Raw genomic sequence first — 22,289 nt, 5'->3', positions numbered from 1 at the left:
TCATCCATTTAAACTCATTTATCAGTCAATAAAATATCTAGAACATAATTAAACACATAATTTCATTGCTATGTCTGAAAAAAGCAAAATGTGCAACAAAGACATGATACTTGCCTTTTTAAGTGGTTTTACTAGTTGAAAATTCACAAATTAATAATCTAAATTATGTCTTTTTCAAGTCTGTTTCAAAATGTGCAACAAAGACATGATACTTGCCTTTTTAAGTAGTTTTACTAGTTGAAAATTCACAAATTAATAATTTAAATTATGTCTCTTTCAAGTCTGTTTCAGTGACTGGCTGAAACAAAAGGAGCCTGAAAGAGGAGAGAGAGAGAAGAGGGAGAAACAAGTGGGATATTACATATCCCAAAAAATACAAGACATCATAAAAAAAGAAAGGAAATATGAAAATGTATAATATGTCTATAATTATGTTATTGTTCACCTTCAGTTAATTGTTGATATAGTTTTTTTTTGCATTTTAATTGTTCCAATAATTTTGTAAATATTTGTTAGAATATCAATGTTTTTTTTTAAAGTCCCTGCACGATCAAATAAAAAATAGTTTGAATGGTTGCTTGTGGACCTGCAGATTATTAAAAGTAAAATTGGAATTATTTACATTGTCACAACACCCACTGACAGGAAAATTAGGGCAAACCCTATGTGATCAATCAATCAATCAGTCAGTCAAAATCAATCAATTTGTCCCGCTAAGACTAGCCAGCCTGACCAGCTAAGATCAGCCTGACCAGCTTAAACCAGCTAAGACCAGCCAGCCTGACCAGCTTAAACCAGCTAAGACCAGCCAGCCTGACCAGCTAAGACCAGCCTGACCAGCTTAAACCAGCTAAGACCAGCCAGCCTGACCAGCTAAGACCATCTTAAACCAGCTAAGACCAGCTTGACCAGCTTAAACCAGCTAAAACCAGCCTGACCAGCTTAAACCAGCTAAGACCAGCCAGCCTGACAACCTAAGACCAGCCTGACCAGCTTAAACCAGCCAGCCTGACCAGCTAAAAAGGTGGTCAAAACCCCTCTAAAACCAGCCTCATAAACCAGCTATGACCAGGCTGGGAGACCAGCTAAAACCAGCCTGACCAGCTTAGGCTGGTTTTAGCTGTTTTTTTAGCAGGGTTGAGATAGGTAGAGGTCTTAGCCCGCTTCCACACTTCATTTCTCATCATACGTGAAGTGAACTGAAGGATAATGGGTCATGGATGGGAATCGGCCGTGCTTTTCTGGCCCAGCCGATGTACAATGTCAATTGTTTCCGAGAGCCGCAATGATTCTTCAGGCGAGACTGATTGACAGATCTTCACGGTCTGCAGATGCACGTTTTCATCCTTATTCTCCGGGACACCGTACAATCTCAAATTCCATCGTCTCGAATAGGATTCAAACTCATCCATTCGTGTGTTCAAGCATTTTAACTGGCTTTTCTAATTCTAACACACGACCCTCCACTTTACGTATCTTGCTTTTGATCTCTTTGATATCGGCAAAAGCAATATCAATCTTCCTGCTCAGCTCATCAATTCTATCCATGTTGCCGCTCACCAATTTTTAGATGCTATCAGATCTTTCGTTGATAAGCTGAGACAACGTGCCAATGATGTCAGAATCAGAAGCAGTCTTAACGGACTTAGTTGTTTTCTTTTTCGCCAGAGGTGATTCACTGTAGGTCACCAGTAGTGCTGGGAATTCCTTCTCATCCAGTATCAGCATTTCCAAATCTTCTCCTTCAGAACAACACTGACTGTAATCGTGATCGCTGCTAAGTAGCACTTTGTCAGCAGAGATGTCCTGATTAAATGATGGATACAAATTTCGATTTTGTTTCCTTTCAGACATTCCAAAGTGATATAAAGATCAAAGATGATGATAGGTCAAAAATCGTGAGTTTTTAACCAAATTGGACTAGCTTATTTAACTTTTGTGATGAAGAGCTCAGTAAACGCGTCACTTCACGTGGCCATCTTGGCAGCCTCCCATAAAATACTTGTTCTGCTGAAGGTTTGAACAAGGTTTGGATACGTGACATTCTGAAACTGTTGCTTGTACTTCACATAGTGTGATGGTGTGTTGATTGTTTTTAGTTTTAGTCTAGTTTTAGACGACTAAATATCATAAGATTTTAGTCGACTAAATCTACAGTAAATTTACTCAGCTAAACCTAATGGGTTTAGTTACAGTGCATTTATTAAGCATTTCTCTCAAAAGAGTACTCACGCACGCGCTGTGAGACGTGCTTTCTGTGTGTGTATGCTTCAGTGTCTGCACTCAGAAAGCCAGACCAAATTGAGTTCTCTCTTGCATCATCAGATTTATCCATATGTCTGCTCTTCTCTTACTCCCACATATTGACATTTTTGAATGTTTTATGTGACATGCAGCAAGTGTATGTCATTCAAAAAGAGTTTTAGTTCGTTATTGTCTCGTTGTTGTCGGTGGAAAAAAATGTGTTGACCCCGTCGTTGAAAATTATGACGAAAATGATTTGTCAACGAAATTAACAATGCTTACGTCAGTCAAAGGGTCTTATGTACAGAGACATGTTTCTCATGAGACAGACACAGAACTTACTAAAACAAATTTAACCATTATCCGTCCCTCCCGAACCTATAACAAAAGTGTCCCTCGTGGGTCAAAATGACCCGAAGGCTAAAAATGACACAAATTTGTTTTTGGTCCAGAAATCTTTTATTGATCCTTTTTATATATAGTTTTTTTCTAAATATTTATGTAGGTTTTTCTATTATTTTTTGGTGATTTTTATTATATTTACCTTTTATTCTGGATATTTTTAAGAAAATATAAGCAAATAAGCAGTTTTTATACATTTGCATATTGATTTATTACAGTAAACGGACAACCTTCAGAGAATTCCTCATCTGACGGTGACTTTTCTTGTTCTGTTGATTTCACAGGTTCCTCTTGAGCTTTAGACCAAGGTAACCACCCACTAATGTAGTTCCAGAGCGATTGTTCTTTCTCCAGGCTGTAAGGAGGAATCAGAAGAGAACAACAGTGTTCAGTGGAACAAGTTGAACATTACTAACTAATTTTAATTAGTACAAAGTAGACTGTAACAAAATATTTGTTTGTTTTAAATATAATACATTTAAAAGCAATTACACTATGTTTTTCTGTTGGTGTTAGCATGACTGCGACAGAAGGATGTTTACTCACCTCAGTTTACAGTTGGAGTTTTGTAGCACGTCACTGAGCTTGTTCTTTGAGTCTCCTATTTTATTGTTACTCAGATCAAGCTCTTTTAAAAACTGCAGTGCTTTTGTTTCAGCCAAAGACTGAGCCAAACAAGCAACATCTGTAATGCCACAGTCATTTAGACTAGAAAAAAAAACAGACAGAGGAAGAAAAATTATTTCCCCTTTAACCCAGAGTGTGATATTAACCCAGAGGGCACAGTCATGTTTGTCATTTCTTAGCATCATTTTGTAGGCAAAATCACAGTCACTTCAATGTAATAAATGTAATAAAACGGCAGCTCGTTAATAAACGTTTTTTTTTTTTAATCCATTTTATACAATCCGCCTTCATTGAGCAAGTGCACTCACGCATAAACAATTTTCAAGTTCAACACTTTTTGTTCCGTTCAGTTGTGGATGCTGCTGATTCACCGAGAGCAAAGAGACATGCATAGAGCAGAGTAAACTTTATATTTACCTACACGATCTGTATATGATATCAATAAAAACATGTCAGATTATATTTGTAAGGATCATTATTGCCGTTTCCATAAACATCAGCGTGCATTTTACAAACTGTAAATGTATGGTTTTGCTAGTACTTGTGTATTTAAATGTCTGAAACCTAAAATAAGTATTATATGGTTGAAAACAATGAATATTTGTGATAATATGACAAGCGCTCAGAGCGTCTGATCTGGCTCTGCGCCAGCCAGAGCGCGAAAGCGGATTTAAATTCAGCAGTTAATGACGTGACGCACTGAAAGTTCTAATCACACCGGTGTGATCGTACGCTTCAGGGACCAGCCAAGACTGATCACACCGGTGTGATCGTACGCGTCAAAGGGTTAAGTTTGAATAGTCAATGTTCCTTTGACACATTCTAAAGTGATTGTTCAAAATAAAATTTTCTTGATGTCTTTTATAACAAGGTGCATTTTTTATAGATAATGTATACCTTATTAATAAAAAAAATATATAAAAATAAATAAATAAAGCATTTTTATGTAAAGTTAAATTTAAACAATACATTGTTATTCATTTATTTTGTAAAGATTATCAAACAAATAACACTAGTAACACTTCATTTTTAGTTGAACTCAATTCTGTCTATCACACAACTTACCTCAGTATCTCTAATTTACATTTTACACTCTTCAGTCCAGTACAGAGCAGCTTCACTCCTGAATCCTGCAGATTATTATTGTTCAGGTTCAGCTCTTTCAGATTGGTATCTGATCCAAGAACTGTAGCCAGAGCTGAACAGCTTTTGTCTGTTAAGTTACATTTATTTAGCCTACATGGAAAATTTATCACATCACATAATTAGACAATGCATAATGCAAATATTAAATATATTATTTTTACATGAAATACTTATACAAACATAGAGGGTGCAATGTGTACTACACTAATATTCAAAAAACAATATTTTCTGTATATATGTATTTTGGATTAATTGGCCAATTTTACAAATCAGATTGAACATAAATGTTATAACAAAGCTTGCTTAAATATTTATGGAATATTATATTGCATTGCTTAAGGTTCACAGCTTTACAGTAATAACTTTTATACATTTTGTTGTACATTTGAAAAAGAAAATGTTTTAAATACTAAAATATATTATACATTATAAATTAAAATAGCTTTATATAGTAAATATGTTAAACAAAACAAAATGCTATTATTAAAATAAAACAGTGGTTCACTGAACCCACCTGAGTTTCTGCAGTGTGCAGTTTGTATCTTCTAATCCGTTCTGGAGTTTCTTCACTCCTGAATCCTGCAGATTATTGTTGCTCATGTCAAGCTCTTTCAGACTGGAGTTTGATCTCAGGACTGTAGCAAGAACTGAACAGCTTTCCTCTGTTAGACCACACTTACGCAGACTAAAATGTTGAACAGTAGAGGAAGGATTTACAAACACACGTACTTGCTACCAACATTCAGTGAGTACTGAGAATTACTGTAAATGTGGATTCTGTAGGGTTCACTTCATTTAAGATACTTCAATTGCACAATATGAAAATTTAAAACCATACTCACTGAATTGTGTCTAATTTACAGTGTTTATCCTGCAGTAGAGCAGCGATCTGATTCACTCGTGTGCCTCCTAGTTCACGTTCACTCAGATTCAGTTCTCTCAGGAGTAACGGGTTTTTACCCACAATTCCTTTCACATACTGACAGGCTTTCTCTGCAGCAGGACCCAAAAACCTATAGACAGTGAGTGCATTGACATTACCTGCCATATTTTGATCTATTTTCAAAAGCTTGTGAAAGGGCCTTTAATCATTTCAATGCTTTTATAAATATCTTTTAAATGGTTTAATTCTGTTTTAGCTAAATATTTTTAATTTCTGCATTTTGTTATTTTATAAACCACTCACCTCAGTGTTGTTTTCAGTGGATTCCATCGACTATGTTGTAAATCATCGAGCTGCTTCACTCCTGATTGTCCAGGATCATTTCCTGTGAGATCCAGCTCTATCAGGTGTGAAGGGTTTGATCTCAGAGCTGAAGCCAGAGCTTTATAACCTTCTTCAGTGATACTGCAGTCTGAAAGTCTACAAAAAAAATAAAATAATTGCATTGCAGCTCAAAATAATTACTGCACAATAGTCTGAAACATAAAATGACAAAATTACACAAAATCCAATCTTATAAAATATAGAGATAAACATATACAGGTTACCCACTTATTTATTTATTTATTTTTTAGCACTTATTACCAGGGCTCGAATTGAAGGGGGATGCGGGGCGATGGCATCCCCCTGGTAGAAAAAATGACAAAAAGCATCCCCTGAGTAAAACCACCATCCCCCTGACCATCCACCATGCCTAAATAGTATTGAAAATGACTAATATCACATAGAATTTAGGATGGGATAGTATGCACATTGGGACACAGGCTTGTTTAGTTTCTAATTGAATCAGCCGTTTTGAACAAATTGTTTGATTTGAACAATTCAATAAATCATTTATCAAAACAAGGGCTTGCTGCCACCTACTGGTTGTTTTATTGTCATCATTATTTATCCATGACAGGCCTAAACCAGGCAAGGTTTCAGCACAAAAACACATTTAGCAAAATACTGTTTAATTATCATTGGCCAAAATTCCTCAATTTTTAGGCCCAAGAAGAGGAAAAAAAGCTTATAAATAATAGTTCATTTAATAAGGCTAATTTTTCATTAAATAAAATTTTTTTTTAAAAATTTGACAAATTTTGTAATCATTACCTAAAATTAGCTACAGGAGCTACATACCACAAAGGCATACCAAGGTTGTTGCCATAGAAATGCACTGCAGATATTCCGTATAACAAATGAGCACCATGAGAAACACACATTCAGATCTGAACAGTTGCAATACACAGCGCAGACAGTCAATCATTCAGATCAGATTCCAGTCGGATAGACAAACAATCAGATTTGGGCTAACAATGTGAACAAAGCCTATGTGAGCTGATTAATTATAATTAATCAGTCAGCAAGAGTCTGTGATTTTTACATCTGTGTGGTTTGTGTTTTCTAAATAGCTTCCTAAATGTGGGAAAATTTTATTGTGATCCAGTGTTGTTATAGTTCTGATTTTCTTACTTTTTATTAGTATTATATATATTTAAAAAAAAATAGATAAAATAGGGGAAAAAAGGGTAATTGTAATATCTGGACTGTAAACATCCAGTTTACAGTCATTTACAAGGGTTAATTTATCTAAAACTCTACATGGGTGAAAGTCTTTCACCTGAATGATACAAAACATACAAGTGACCACAAAATGGCGAAAAACAAGAAAATGAAAGTTTTGAAATGACCTAATAAAGGTCCACACTTAAACCCCATCGAAATGCTGTGGTAGGACCTGGAATATACAGTTCATGTTGGAAAGTCTACAAATTCCACTGAGCTAAAGCAGTTCTGCCCTCCTTTCTGTGGCAGACTAACCAGCTCCAAGTTAACAGATGGATCTGAATTCGGACTCAACACGAGATTGTCACAAAACTTACCTCAGTATCTCTAATTTGCAATTTACACTCTTCAGTCCAGTGCAGAGTTTCTTCACTCCTGAATCCTGCAGATTATTGTTGCTCATGTCAAGCTCTTTCAGACTGGAGTTTGATCTCAGGACTGTAGCAAGAACTGAACAGCTTTCCTCTGTTAGACCACACTTACGCAGACTAAAATGTTGAACAGTAGAGGAAGGATTTACAAACACACGTACTTGCTACCAACATTCAGTGAGTACTGAGAATTACTGTAAATGTGGATTCTGTAGGGTTCACTTCATTTAAGATACTTCAATTGCACAATATGAAAATTTAAAACCATACTCACTGAATTGTGTCTAATTTACAGTGTTTATCCTGCAGTAGAGCAGCGATCTGATTCACTCGTGTGTCTCCTAGTTCATGTTCACTCAGATTCAGCTCTCTCAGGAGTAACGGGTTTTTACCCACAATTCCTTTCACATACTGACAGGCTTTCTCTGCAGCAGGACCCAAAAACCTATAGACAGTGAGTGCATTGACATTACCTGCCATATTTTGATCTATTTTCAAAAGCTTGTGAAAGGGCCTTTAATCATTTCAATGCTTTTATAAATATCTTTTAAATGGTTTAATTCTGTTTTAGCTAAATATTTTTAATTTCTGCATTTTGTTATTTTATAAACCACTCACCTCAGTGTTGTTTTCAGTGGATTCCATCGACTATGTTGTAAATCATCGAGCTGCTTCACTCCTGATTGTCCAGGATCATTTCCTGTGAGATCCAGCTCTATCAGGTGTGAAGGGTTTGATCTCAGAGCTGAAGCCAGAGCTTTATAACCTTCTTCAGTGATACTGCAGTCTGAAAGTCTACAAAAAAAATAAAATAATTGCATTGCAGCTCAAAATAATTACTGCACAATAGTCTGAAACATAAAATGACAAAATTACACAAAATCCAATCTTATAAAATATAGAGATAAACATATACAGGTTACCCACTTATTTATTTATTTATTTTTTAGCACTTATTACCAGGGCTCGAATTGAAGGGGGATGCGGGGCGATGGCATCCCCCTGGTAGAAAAAATGACAAAAAGCATCCCCTGAGTAAAACCACCATCCCCCTGACCATCCACCATGCCTAAATAGTATTGAAAATGACTAATATCACATAGAATTTAGGATGGGATAGTATGCACATTGGGACGCAGGCTTGTTTAGTTTCTAATTGAATCAGCCGTTTTGAACAAATTGTTTGATTTGAACAATTCAATAAATCATTTATCAAAACAAGGGCTTGCTGCCACCTACTGGTTGTTTTATTGTCATCATTATTTATCCATGACAGGCCTAAACCAGGCAAGGTTTCAGCACAAAAACACATTTAGCAAAATACTGTTTAATTATCATTGGCCAAAATTCCTCAATTTTTAGGCCCAAGAAGAGGAAAAAAAGCTTATAAATAATAGTTCATTTAATAAGGCTAATTTTTCATTAAATAAAATTTTTTTTTAAAAATTTGACAAATTTTGTAATCATTACCTAAAATTAGCTACAGGAGCTACATACCACAAAGGCATACCAAGGTTGTTGCCATAGAAATGCACTGCAGATATTCCGTATAACAAATGAGCACCATGAGAAACACACATTCAGATCTGAACAGTTGCAATACACAGCGCAGACAGTCAATCATTCAGATCAGATTCCAGTCGGATAGACAAACAATCAGATTTGGGCTAACAATGTGAACAAAGCCTATGTGAGCTGATTAATTATAATTAATCAGTCAGCAAGAGTCTGTGATTTTTACATCTGTGTGGTTTGTGTTTTCTAAATAGCTTCCTAAATGTGGGAAAATTTTATTGTGATCCAGTGTTGTTATAGTTCTGATTTTCTTACTTTTTATTAGTATTATATATATTTTAAAAAAATAGATAAAATAGGGGAAAAAAGGGTAATTTTTTATTTCCACTTTGGTAGGTGAACACTTTCAATATAAAATAATGCTGTGGTGTTGAGTGTAGCTGCTGGTGAAATGTACTCACTTCAGTATCTTCAGCTTAGATTTCTTCAGTCCCTCACAGATCTCTTTGACTCCTGAGTCCAGCAGACGACTGTTGTTCAGGTTCATCTCTTTCAGGATGGTTTTGGAGGAGAGAACAGTAGCTAGAACTGAACAGCTTTTCTCTGTCCGCTCACAATCATTCAGCCTAAACACAAACAGCATTATTTATTATTCAGCACATATTCAACACACAACAGATCAACAGCTCTTCATATCTGCTCACACATGTGACCGTCTAGCACTTCAGATGCAGTTGCAGATCCAACATCACAAAACTGCATTACCAAAATAGCTCCCCAAGAACTACTGAATTAATTCAGTGCTGTAAGACAGGAGGAGCTAACTAAATTGATCACTGCATTAAAACCATCAATATTTGTACTAGATCCCATTCCTCTAAAGTAAACAGAATAGAAAATAATGCATGGACAAGCATTAAGATGGTTCAGATCTTATTGGCCTGACTGTTACCATATTGTTTGTGTCAATAAGGAACAGTCAGACAACTACAGATAACAACTAACTCTAATATGGAGTCCTGCAAAGATGTGTGTGTAAGGTCCTTTTCTGCTTTCATTGGAAATATTATTAAAAAACATGGAATTACTTTAGATGGTTATGCTGACGACACTCATCTCTATATTTCCTCTAGACCAGATAATATTTCTAAATTACACACGTTAAATGAATGTATTAAAGACTTTAAGGGTGGGTCGCATTGACAAGTAAGCATCTTAAATCAAGATTATATCTGGGTTTATCTGATTATTCTGTTACATAAAACTTTAAACATTGTTTTTGATCTTGGTTTTACTTATATTATGTTTCACACACAAAAACGTTGCAGGGCTATACTAAATATAACTTCACCTTAAAAAAGAAGCTATGTCCAAAATCATGTTGACTCACTTTATTTTCTCCACTTTGCTGTGAGAGTCCATCAAAAGAGCAGAGAGTTTCTCTCCACCCAGAACTCCTAATTCAATTCTGCTCAGATCCAGTTCTTTCAGTAGTAATGGATTTGTACCCAAAACTTTAGTGAGATGATCACATGCTTCCTCTGCAGCAGGACTTTTCAAAAACCTACAAAAGTAGAATATACTGAATATCTTTTGCTATTCCTAACCTCCTTATGGGTCCAGTGGTTAAAGTCATAGTTACGTAATTGCTTAAAAAAGTAAAAGTTACACTGAGGAAGAAATACATTATACAAATAAGATATTTGCCATTTGTTGAAGTGATTTATGATGTTTTATGCTATTTTTGAATCATTCTCATTCTGCACTGGCCCATTTGTGCACTCTACGTTGTTGCACACACTTGACTTCATATCTGTGGCTTATTTAAACATTTGAAAGCATTTCTCACCTGATGTTCTTTAATGTATACTGCTCATTCTTTAGGAAATCAAGGATCTGCTGCACTCCTGATTGTCCAGGATCATTTCCTGTGAGATCCAGCTCTATCAGATATGAGTTTGATCTCAGAGCTGAAGTCAATGTTTCATAACTTTCTCCAGTGATACTGCATTCTGAAAGTCTGTATAAGAGGGAAAAAGCTCGTAACAAAGTACTCCATGTTCTACACCAAATAAAATGTAGAGTGAAATGACATTATTTTAACATTTATTAAAAAAAAATATTTAGATTAATGTTGCCATATAAAGTGACAAAAACACAATTTTCATTACCAGCAAAAATATCATATTAATGCAATAAATGCCAGTAAATTTAATCTGAATTTCTAAATATTTTATGCAATTTTTAAAGCTAATGATGCAAGTGATAATTTTTTTAACTGAATTTAAAATGCAATTTCAGCCTTCATGCTCTTTTTTTTAGTAACCTAATCAAATAGACTTTTACCATGTATATTAACATTCAGAAATGTACATGAATGAAAATACAACCTTAGTTTCTCCAATCTGAATTGTGGATTGTTCAACAGATGACAGATCTTCTCTATTCCTGTGTTTCGTAGTTTATTTCCACTCAGATCCAGCTCTTTTAGGTTTGACGGATTTGAATAAATTGCTGAAGTCAGAGCAGCACAACCTTCTGCTGTAATATTGTTATTATTCAACCTGCACAGAAAAAAAGACAGGAAAAACTATTCTGTTTTATATTAAAACATTATTTTAAATGAACAGCAATGAGAGTCTTAATACAAACAAGTTAGTGACAATCAATCTTATATTTTTATTATATTTAATTATATTTAATATGTAAGTATATTTAATGAGTATGAAACCATGAGAAATACTCACATCAGTGTGTTGAGTTTACAGTGTTTATCCTGCAGTAGAGCAGAGATCTGATTCACTCGTGTGTCTCCTAGTTCATGTAAACTCAGATTCAGTTCTCTCAGGAGTAACGGGTTTTTACCCACAATTCTAGTCACAAACTGACAGGCTTCATCTGCAGCAGCACCCAAAAACCTGCAGAAGGAAGTTGAATCATGGTTTAATTCAGTTCTCACCTTTATATTGTATAATGGAAAACACAGATGATATCACATAAAACCCCTGCAGTAAGTTATTTTTTAAAATCTTGAAATCACTGTTAACTCTGATGCAACAACAGGCTGCATTACTGAAATTATTCTATAAATAATTAGCTTGTATATCATGTGTGTATTATTTCACAATTGTGTATTATTTATTTCAGCCTTATTTCATCATGTCTCACCTCAGTGTCTTCAGTGAATAGTTTGGATCCTGTAGTAAATCACTGAGCTGCTTCACTCCTGATTGTCCAGGATCATTTCCTGTGAGATCCAGCTCTATCAGGTGTGAAGGGTTTGATCTCAGAGCTGAAGCCAGAGCTTTATAACCTTCTTCTGTGATACTGCAGTTTGAAAGTCTGGAACAGAAATAAAAATGTATGAAAAAATATATATTTTCAAACACAAATCCACAACAGTCTTTTACAAGACCATTTATTATGATAGACATCAACTCACCTGAGTTTCTCCAGTTTACAGTTCTCTTTCAGTCCATCAGAAAGCGGCTTCACTCCTGAATCCTGCAGATTATTATTGCTCAGATCAAGTTCCTTCAGACTGCTGGAGTCTGAACCGAGAACTGAAGCAAGCGCTGAATAGCTTTCCTCTGTTAGTGCACAGTTACTGAGCCTGAAAATAATATAAATACATTAAAGAAGATACTTGGAAAAAGTACCTTTAATCATGCTTCTTTTACATAGAATTTTGAACATCAAATGTATAAAACTCCTGTGATTTCTGTGGTGTTGAGTGTAGCTGATGGTGTAATGTACTCACTTGAGTATCTTCAGCTCACACACAGGATTCTTCAGTCCCTCACAGATCTCTTTGACTCCTGAGTCCAGCAGACGGCTGTTGTTCAGGTTCATCTCTTTCAGGATGGTTTTGGTGGAAAGAACAGTAGCTAGAACTGAACAGCTTTTCTCTGTCAGCTCACAATCATTCAGCCTAAACACAAAAACAGCATTATTTATTATTCAACAGATATTCAACACACAACAGATCAGCAGCTCTTCATATCTGCTCACACTTCACTGACAGTCTTTAATAATAAATAAACATTAGCTATAATGTATAAAATCATGTTGACTCACTTCATTGTCTCCAGTTTGCTATGAGAGTCCATCAAAAGAGCAGAGAGCTTCTCTCCATCCAGGTTTCCTAATTTATCTTCACTCAGATCCAGTTCTTTCAGTACTAATGGACTTTTACCCAGAACTTGAGTGAGATACTCACATGCTTCCTGTGCAGCAGGACTTTTCAAAAACCTACAGGAAGTAGAAGAGAATTTTATATTAGATATTTTTGATAAAATGCTATGTCTTTTGCAGCTCCCTTCTACCTGTGAAGACCAGTGTTGCAGACAATCAGTAATTAGACTGTCATTTTAGTATTATGTCATCAGGTCTCACCTCAGTATTAGTTTACAGTTTGGATCCTGTAGTACATCAAGAAGCTCCTTTACTCCTGATGGTCCAGGATCATTTCCTGTGAGATCCAGCTCTATCAGGTGTGAAGGGTTTGATCTCAGAGCTGAAGCCAGAGCTTTATAACCATCTTCTGTAATGCTGCAGTCTGACAATCTATGAAACAAAATATCAAGTATATATATCAAGCTTATCAAGTGCCGGCCTTATAAATAACTTCTGACAAACTACTACTTGAAACTACATGAACTAAATCACATTTACATATTTAAAATTCAGTTTCAGTAATTAGTACAATATTTTAAAATAGAGATAAAAGTACAGATAGTTAGACTGTGATGAAAATAGCAAATTTAAGCATCTGTGATCTTTATTTTTCAGCTAATCTAATCAAATGGACATTTCCAAATGTGTATTAACATGCTGAGATGTACTGTAAACAAATGAAAATACACACTCAAGTTTCTTCAATCTGCATTGTGTATTTTCCAAAAGAGGACAGATCTTCTTTGTTCCAGAGTTTCCAAGTTTATTTCCACTCAGATCCAGCTCTATCAGGTTTGAAGGATTTGAATTAAATGCTGAAGTCAGAGCAGCACAACCTTCTTCTGTAATACTTTAATTTGAATGCTGATGTCAGAGCAGAACAACCTTCTTCTGTAATACTGTTATTATTCAGCCTGCAGAGAAAGAAAACAAAGACAGGAAACATTATTCAGTTAATTTCAACCACAGCACACAACTACAAAACAGAAGAATATATATATATATATATATATATATATATATATATCTACGTGATGGCTCAACTAACCTTAGCTGTCAAGTACTTTAAAAAACAGCTATGACTGCATTGTAATAGACTATAAAAATATCTACAGATTGTTTGCATATAAAACAATGTAAAATACTCACATCAGTGTGTTGAGTTTACAGTGTTTATCCTGCAGTAGAGCAGAGATCTGATTCACTCGTGTGTCTCCTAGTTCACGTTCACTCAGATTCAGCTCTTTCAGGAGTAACGGGTTTTTACCCACAATTCCTTTCACAAATTGACAGGCTTCTTCTGCAGCAGGACTCAAAAACCTGCAGATAAGATGATAAAACAAGTTCACTACTAAACTTAGTGCTAGCAAAATAGCAGCTAACTTTGTGTTATCTTTGATTATTTTTGATGCAACAGATTGCAATAATGAAACAATATTTCCATAAATAATCATATAAATAATAAGCATGATTTAATTAATTTTTTTCATCATATCTGACCTCAGTTTGAGTTTACACTCTGGATCCTTTAGAGAATCAAGAAGCTGCTTCACTCCTGATTGTCCAGGATCATTTCCTGTGAGTTCCAGCTCTATCAGGTGTGAAGGGTTTGATCTCAGAGCTGAAGCCAGAGCTTTATAACCTTCTTCAGTGATACTGCAGTTTGACATTCTAGAGGAAGACAAAAACAACCAAATATATTAACTACTCATTAATTAATATCAAAGTTTAATTACCAGGAGCCGGTTGCATGAAAGTCCTTAAGTATTTTGACTTAAGGGTATCCCTCAGGGGGGAAAAATTCCCTGAGGTAAGGGATTTCATTAAGAGTGTTGCAACAAAGTTCTTAACTGTCACCCTTACTTAAGTGTTTATATTAAGTGTTTCACTGTAGTTTCTGGCAACACACGGCAATGGGCGCTGCGGTTGCTATAGTTACTACATCTCACAATAAACAGAACGCAACAAAACAACCCCAGCTGTACAAATATATTTGTGTTATGGAGAATACCAAGAGCACAGAAAACATTAAACTGGACTGTGGTGAGACGGAGGATTTACTGAAGGTAAATCCGATACTCTCTCAATAATTGCGTATCAAAATGAGCGTGATTTTAATGATCATTACAATTGCACATATTTCAATAATTTAAAACGCGCCTATTTCGATCATTAAAAATGTGCCTTGGTTCTTCCTCTTCGGTTAACATAAAATCAGCCATTGCGTTTGAGTTTAAGATGACTTAAGGGAGCTTTTGGTCCCTTAAATGTATTAAGGTGAAATGGTTGACTTTGTAGCAACACTTAAGGGAACACTTAAATAATTAAGGAGATTGCTTAATGACAGCCTTAAGGTTCCTTAAGTTGACCCTTAGGTTTCTTAATTACAACCCAAGTTACACTAAGGCTTCCCTTAACCTTCTAACTAAGGGATTTCTTAGCTTAACGGCTTTCATGCATACCTGAGTATCTTTAGTGTGCATTGTGAATTTCCCAGAAGAGTGGAGATTTCTGTTACTCCAGGGTCTCCTAGTGGATTCTCACTCAGATCCAGCTCTATCAGGTTTGAGGGGTTTGAATTAAACGCTGCAGTCAGAGCAGCACAACCTTCTTTTGTAATACAGATACAATGAAACCTGTAGAACAGAGAACAAAAAAGAATACAATCTAAGCTATGCATACAACTTTTATTCACTAATGAGATTTTCATAAATCCCTTGTTTTTCAGCACTGTCCAGTTGTTCTATGTTTAGATTTACTTACTTAAGCTTTTCCAGTCTACATTGTTTGTTCTCAAACAGAGTCGAGAACATCTTCATTCCCGTGTTTCTGAGTTCAGTCCCAGTCAAATCCAGCTCTTTCAAATTTGAAGGGTTTGAATTTAAAGCTTCAGCCAGAACACGACAATCTTTGTCTGTGATATAGCTATTATTCAGACTGCATAAAGAGAAAACTAATTTTCAGTTTTAGACCCTACTTTTACTATTACATGTATTATACATGACAATGGATGGTGGTAACATTACAAAAGCACCATATGGTAATTCAATCATCAAATAAAAAAAAAAAACACTCAGCAGCAGGTTCAATACTAACTAAAATGTGACATCATAGTGGTAAAACTTACACCAGTATGTTCAGTTTACAGTGTTTATCCTGCAGTAGAGGAGCGAGCCGCTTCAAGTCTAGTTTATGTTTACTAAGATTCAGCTCTCTCAGAAGTAATGGGTTTTCATTCACAATTCCAGCCACATACTGACATGCTTCATATGCAGCAGGACCCAAAAATCTGCAGATGAGAAGGTGAAGCAAATTAAATTTGATTGAAAAAAACTTGGTGTAACAAGCAGACTGTGTTCTAAATAATGTTTCTGTAATTTATTTATTTGTATTTCATATATTTTTATTATTTCATCACGTCTCACCTCAACAGTGTCTTTAGTTGGCAGATCGGATCATGTCGTAAATCATTGAGCTCCTTCACTCCTGATTGTCCAGGATCATTTCCTGTGAGATCCAGCTCTATCAGGTGTGAAGGGTTTGATCTCAGAGCTGAAGCCAGAGCTTTATAACCTTCTTCAGTGATACTGCAGTCTGAGAGTCTAAATCAGGAATGAAAATAGTCCATTATGCTAATTAGTCCAAACAAACTGAAAAATTATTTTCAAGCCAAAGATCTTTAACTCTATCCTCGCCATTGTTGGAATTTCCCATAATTTATGAGACAACTCTTCCCTGCTATTGACAGAATTTTTGGGCTTCCTATGTTTTGTTCAAACTGTTTGCTTTTTGATTTGAAGTGATAAAAACAGAATGCATCATGCAGAATGCAATGATTTTTTTTTTTTTTTTTGGTTAAAAAGCAGAACCTCTGTTGTGTGATATTCACACAACAAAATATTCTAATTGCCATGAACATTTTGTGAAAATTATATTTAAAAAAATGTTGGCGGTGACTGGCAACTTTTTAAAAAAGGTGGCAGGGAAAGAATAAATATGAAGAAAGAAACATCAGCTCACCTGAGTATCTCCAGTGTACAGTTCTCTTTCAGTCCATCAGAGAGCAGCTTCACTCCTGAATCCTGCAGATTATTATTGCTCAGATCAAGTTCCTTCAGATTGCTGGAGTCTGAACTGAGAACTGAAGTGAGAGCTGAACAGCTTTCCTCTGTTACCACACATTTACTGAGCCTGAAAATAAACAGCTTGTCAATGTATTCACATTCTAAAATTTGCTGTAGTGGTAGTGCAGCTGTTATGTTTAATGAGTAGTGACAAGTGCTTTACTGCAGCTATAGGCAAAATGCTAATGCTATAATTTACAGTAACTATATTGCTGCCACTAATTTTCCAATCCACTTGTCTTTAATGCTCTCATGTCACATGTGTCTTGTCTCTCACATGTCTTATGATTGGCTAACATATAGCTAGTTGGGTTGGGTAATGCTTTCTGGCTCTAATTCCTTGTTTCTTTTAATTTAAGCTTTGCCACAAAACGTGTTTTTTCCACAATAAAGAAAAGGCAAAAAGCAGGTAAATTTTCATGGGGTGATCAAAACCACCATGATTACATTATAATTTATCATTAAACATCCTTATCGGTCAAACAAAAGATGTAAAATAAAGGGGACCTGTTATGCAAAAATCACTTTAATAAGGTGTTTAAACACAGTTGTGTGACTGCAGTGCAGTGTTAATTTTGACAGCAAATTTTGATTTAGTTTTAGTCATAGTCTTTTGACGAAAATGCCATTGATTACAACCCGCACTGAAGCAGTCGGAAGCCATGCTGCACAAGCCTGTAGAGCGCGCAAACGGTGCCGCGTTTTCTGAGAAGGGTATAACTGCAGCCTGGAGATCTCCAAATGGGAGAGGGAACTCCAAAACGAGGTGGGAGCTCCAAAATAGGGCGTGGCTTCCTCCAATTGACAGATAGGCACATGACACGCATGCGCAATTTTTTATCCTAATCCACTTCAGCGCAAACTCCGCCCCACAGCTGATTCTAAAGATTTTATTGGTCGTGTTATTCTTTATGGTTACGAGTCCGACTCTCTAACCGTTAGGCCACGACTTCCCCAAAGCGTTGTATTTGTGATAGCACAGTTATTTTTATTTTTATTTTTATCCTTGTCTGTGTAATTCATAAATGCGTATTTATTATGCACAGTACAATCAGATGACTGACTTTTAACAGGCTTGTACTTGCTAATAGTGGAATGTTTATTTGTAAAGGCCAGCACCCTTGAAGCTCTGCCCTCTTCTCCAGGAGCACCAGTCCATTTGCATTTAAAGGGACAAACACAAAAATGCAGCGTTTTGGCTCATACCTTAAAAGTGGCAATTTTAACAAGCTATAGAAAATTATCTGTAGGGAATTTTGAGCTAAAACTTCATTTACACACTCTGGAGACATCAGAGACTTATTTTACATCTTGTAAAAAGGGGCATAATAGGTCATCTTTAAGCATATTGCCCATGTTTCGGAACAAAGTAGATCATGCAGTGGAAAATTCGACAGTAATTATAATTTGCATTATTGTATAACAATTCATCATTTTTGCACAATTGTTAAAAATTATCTAGAACAATAATGGCATTTGTCTGTTGTCACAACTTACTTCAGTATCTCCAATTTACACGTCTCCAGTCCAATGCAGAGCTGCTTCACTCCTGAATCCAGTAGATTGTTATTGCTCATATTCAGCTCTATCAGATTGTTATCTGATCCGAGAGCTTTAGCCAAATTTGAACAGCTCTCATCTGTTAAGTCACAATCATTTAGCCTAGAAGAGAAAAAAAAACTGAATACAAAGTATTCTGAGTACTGAGTAAAAATATCATATCACCCAATTTAAATTAATGATTAAGATCTATAGAGATATCTTTTTTCAGATGCAAAAACATGACTTATATTACTTACAGAGCTCTTTTGGAGATTTTTAAAACTTCCAATAGCCTAAAGAGACACTCGTCTGATTTCTTGAACTTCTGAAGGTCAAATTCCTCCAGCTCTTCCTCTGATGTCAACAAAACGAAGGCCACAGCAGACCACTGGGCAGGAGAAAGATCACCAGATGAAAGACTTCCTTCTCTAAGTTGAGTCTGAATCTCGTTCACCAGAGTTTGGTCGTTCAGTTCATTCAGACAGTAGAACAGATTGATAGATCTCTCTGGAGACATCTTCTTATCTTCTAATTTCTGCTTGATGTACTGAACTATTTCCTTGTAGTTTTCGTCATTGCCATCTTGCTGTGTCAACAGACCTCGTAAGAGTGGACGATTGGTCTGGAGTGACAGACCGAGAAGGAAGCGAAGGAAAAGGTCCAGGTGTCCAGTTTCACTCTCGAGTGCCTTGTCCACTGCAATCTTGAGCAAATCAATCATGGTTTCATTTTTGTTTTCCTGTTCTGTAGACTCATGATGATCAAACACACATTTCCTTTTTGCTCTGCTCATTTCTATTTTGCTGCGTCAACAGACCCTGTAAGAGTCTCTGATTGGACTGGAGTGACAAACCAAGGAGGAATCGAAGAAAAAGATCCAGGTGTCCATTGTCACTCTCAAGTGCCTTGTCCACTGCAGTTTTGAGCAAATCAGGCATGGCTTCATTTTTGTTTTCCTGTACTGTAGAGTCTTGAAAAAACACACTTTTCTTGTTGATGTCTAGAAACAGATGTGCATAAAGGGCTGCAATAAACTCTTGAATGCTCAAGTGAACAAAGCAGAAAGTGGTACCAAGAATGATCCCTTTTTCCTCCTTAAACATCTGGGTACACATGCTTGAATACACTGATGCTTGGGAGGCATCAATACCACAGGATTCCAGATCTGTGTCATAAAAGAGCAGATTGTTTCTTTGCAGCTGATGAAATGCCAGTCTCCCCAGTGAAAGGATGGCATCTTTATCCCAGGAAACATCTGGTGTGTATTCTCCATCATATTTTCGTCTGCTCTGCAGGATCTGAAAGCGGAGAAAGTGTGTGTACATTTGTGTCAGAGTCTTGGGAGTGTCTTCATTATTTGATTCCTGCCGTGTTTTGGAGGCGTCATCAGCCTGACTGTTTTTCAGATCATTATTTCTTTTCTCCTCTAAAATGTTCTGGAGAACAGTGGCTGAAATCCAGCAGAAGACTGGGATGTAGCACATGATAAAAAGACTCTTTGATTGTTTAACATAATCAATGATTTCGTTGGCCAGATCCGCATCTGTGAATCTTTTTCTGAAGTACTCCTCCTTTTGTGCATCATTGAATCCTTGTACTTCTGTCACGCGGTTAATACATTCGGGAGGAATTTTAATGGCAGCTGCTGGTCTGGTGGTGATCCAGATGAGCGCAGAAGGAAGCAGATTTCCCTTGATGAGGTTTGTGAGGAGAACATCCAGAGATACTTGTGATGATACATCACGGCAAGTCTCATTACCCTCAAAGTTCAGAGGAAGACGGCATTCGTCCAAACCATCAAGGATGAACAGTAATTTAAATTTATCATTTCTTGCAAGGTTCAGTCCTTTTATCTCTGGGAAAAACTGACGTATAAGACTTGTCAAGCTTTGTGTTTCTTTCTCCTTTAAGTTCATTTCTCGAAATGCAAGAGGAAATATGAAAGTAACATCCTCATTTTCTTTACCGTCAGCCCAATCCACAATAAACTTTTGCACAGAGACTGATTTTCCGATGCCAGCAACTCCTTTTGTCAGCACAGTTCTGATCTCATTGTCTTGTTCAGGTGCTTCAAATAAATTTTTGCATTCAACTGGAATCTCTTGTGATTCATGTCGCCTGTCAGCAGCCTGAACTTGTCCTGCTTCATTTTGGATATTGACTTGTTTACTAACACTCAGAGTCATATAGAGATCCGTGTAGATGTTCTTCAGAAGCTTAGAGTGACCTTGTTTTGCAATTCCTTCAGATAGAGATTGGTGCTTCTTCTTCAGGTTTGATTTTAGTGGTCGCTGATGAATGAGGACCAGCTCATCTAACACACAAACAAGAACAAAAATACAGAAAGATATGCATCAAGATATGCACCATTTTATATTTCATAAGTGACAATGACAAATTGTTATGCCTATGAATCTCTTACCTTGTAGAGCATCTGCAGCCTCAACTTGTTCCATATCTCTCAGGAAGAAGAGTGTCATATCAAGAGCTGCTTCTTTGATATCACGCATTTTCTCTGTAAAGTCCTGCACAAAGTACTGTGTATTTTCTCTATTTAATATTTTCTTAAACTTTTCCAGCTCATTCTTCAGAAATACAATAATTTTTTTCTCAAGATCCTGAAAACAAATCAAGAAAAAATAAGTCCTACCTATACATTTAAAACATGTTTAAAATAAACAATTTATGTGTAGTACAAATTACAGGCAAGCAATGCACTCATGAATTTTCCCAGTATTGACAGTATAGACCAGTGGTCGGCAACAGGCTAACCAAAGAACCAAAACTGGCCCGCCAGCAATAATATCTGGCCCGTGCCCACAGCCAGATTATTTTGATTGCGGCTGGTTCTGAAATAGATCTGTCATGACAGCAACAGTTACTCACAATCACTTTGTCTTTAGTGATTTTGCCTTCAAAATAAAAGTACGAGAATGTTTTTGCAGCAGTTTCATTTTGAGATGAATTGAGAGCTTTTAATTTGAAAAGTTCTGAAAGACATTCAAAAGAGTCTGTGGATCGCTAGACACACCTCTAAAATAGCCATCATGAAATGTGTGTGGGTATGAAAAAACTAACAGTGAACCATTGAAACGTAAAAGTAGGCTATGTCAAATAATTATTACAATAAGTTAGGCTCCATTGTGTAACAAACAAATTAAAATGATACACATTTATTATTCACAATATGGAAAGAGGAAATAAAACACTGTTCGTTAAGAGCATGACTCAAATGCCATTAATGGGCTTATTCAAATCCTCTTTTATTTTTTGAGTTATTTTTATACATTCCGCATCTCCAACATATGTGTGTTTTAGCAAGGCGGCCTGTGTTGCAAGTTGGTGAATGAAGATACTTGCCAGGTTATGTGTCACTACTCTGCTTTATTAATTTATCCAGTATAAAACCCGGACACCGCCACATAAATGTGGCTTTTTGTTAATGACTGTCCTACTACAGGTTTTAACACAGAGTAACAGCTCACTACCAGTTACAAAAGACACTGTAGCAGTCTGTCACAGGCAATTCTAGTTGAATTTTTCATCAATTAATTTCTTAAATTATCCTTTGACTATGTTCTTGCTCGCCATCTAGTGGCGCAAGTTTTTTTTTTTTGGTCCGATGCCAACCTTACTTGCCGACCCCTGGTA

General features: G+C 36.1%; 1 protein-coding gene across 1 annotated transcript; it reads right to left on the bottom strand.

The window, feature by feature from the left end:
* Window positions 1-4,334: 4,334 nt before the first annotated feature.
* LOC107744761 (uncharacterized) lies at window positions 4,335-21,237 on the bottom strand. Its single transcript, XM_016558566.1, has 30 exons — window positions 21,061-21,237; window positions 19,415-20,952; window positions 18,896-19,197; window positions 18,594-18,758; window positions 16,993-17,163; window positions 16,398-16,574; window positions 16,100-16,261; window positions 15,736-15,909; window positions 15,435-15,608; window positions 14,473-14,643; window positions 14,122-14,292; window positions 13,858-13,886; window positions 13,664-13,808; window positions 13,192-13,362; window positions 12,874-13,047; window positions 12,557-12,727; window positions 12,239-12,409; window positions 11,965-12,138; window positions 11,544-11,714; window positions 11,187-11,360; window positions 10,646-10,816; window positions 10,187-10,360; window positions 9,258-9,422; window positions 7,931-8,076; window positions 7,556-7,754; window positions 7,228-7,398; window positions 5,606-5,782; window positions 5,262-5,432; window positions 4,934-5,104; window positions 4,335-4,509 (listed from the first exon to the last, which is right to left on the bottom strand). The coding sequence occupies exons 1-30, from the start codon at window positions 21,146-21,148 to the stop codon at window positions 4,335-4,337; spliced, it is 6,393 nt and encodes a 2,130-aa protein (XP_016414052.1). The 5' UTR covers window positions 21,149-21,237.
* Window positions 21,238-22,289: the final 1,052 nt, after the last annotated feature.

Source organism: Sinocyclocheilus rhinocerous, unplaced genomic scaffold (genome assembly GCF_001515625.1).
Source record: "Sinocyclocheilus rhinocerous isolate Xijiao unplaced genomic scaffold, SAMN03320098_v1.1 scaffold10997, whole genome shotgun sequence".
Lineage (NCBI taxonomy): Eukaryota > Metazoa > Chordata > Actinopteri > Cypriniformes > Cyprinidae > Sinocyclocheilus > Sinocyclocheilus rhinocerous.
This window is presented reverse-complemented; position numbering and strand designations above follow the sequence as displayed.

Excerpts from the sequence above, each read along its gene's own strand:
- LOC107744761 (XM_016558566.1), bottom strand. The coding sequence starts at position 21,148 with ATGCGTGATATCAAAGAAGCAGCTCTTGATATGACACTCTTCTTCCTG. Across the intron at positions 11,715-11,964 it reads TATTCACTGAAGACACTGAG|GTTTTTGGGTGCTGCTGCAG; the intron begins GTGAGACATGAT and ends TTCCTTCTGCAG. Across the intron at positions 5,783-7,227 it reads TGCAAATTAGAGATACTGAG|ACTTTCAGACTGCAGTATCA; the intron begins GTAAGTTTTGTG and ends TTTTTTTTGTAG.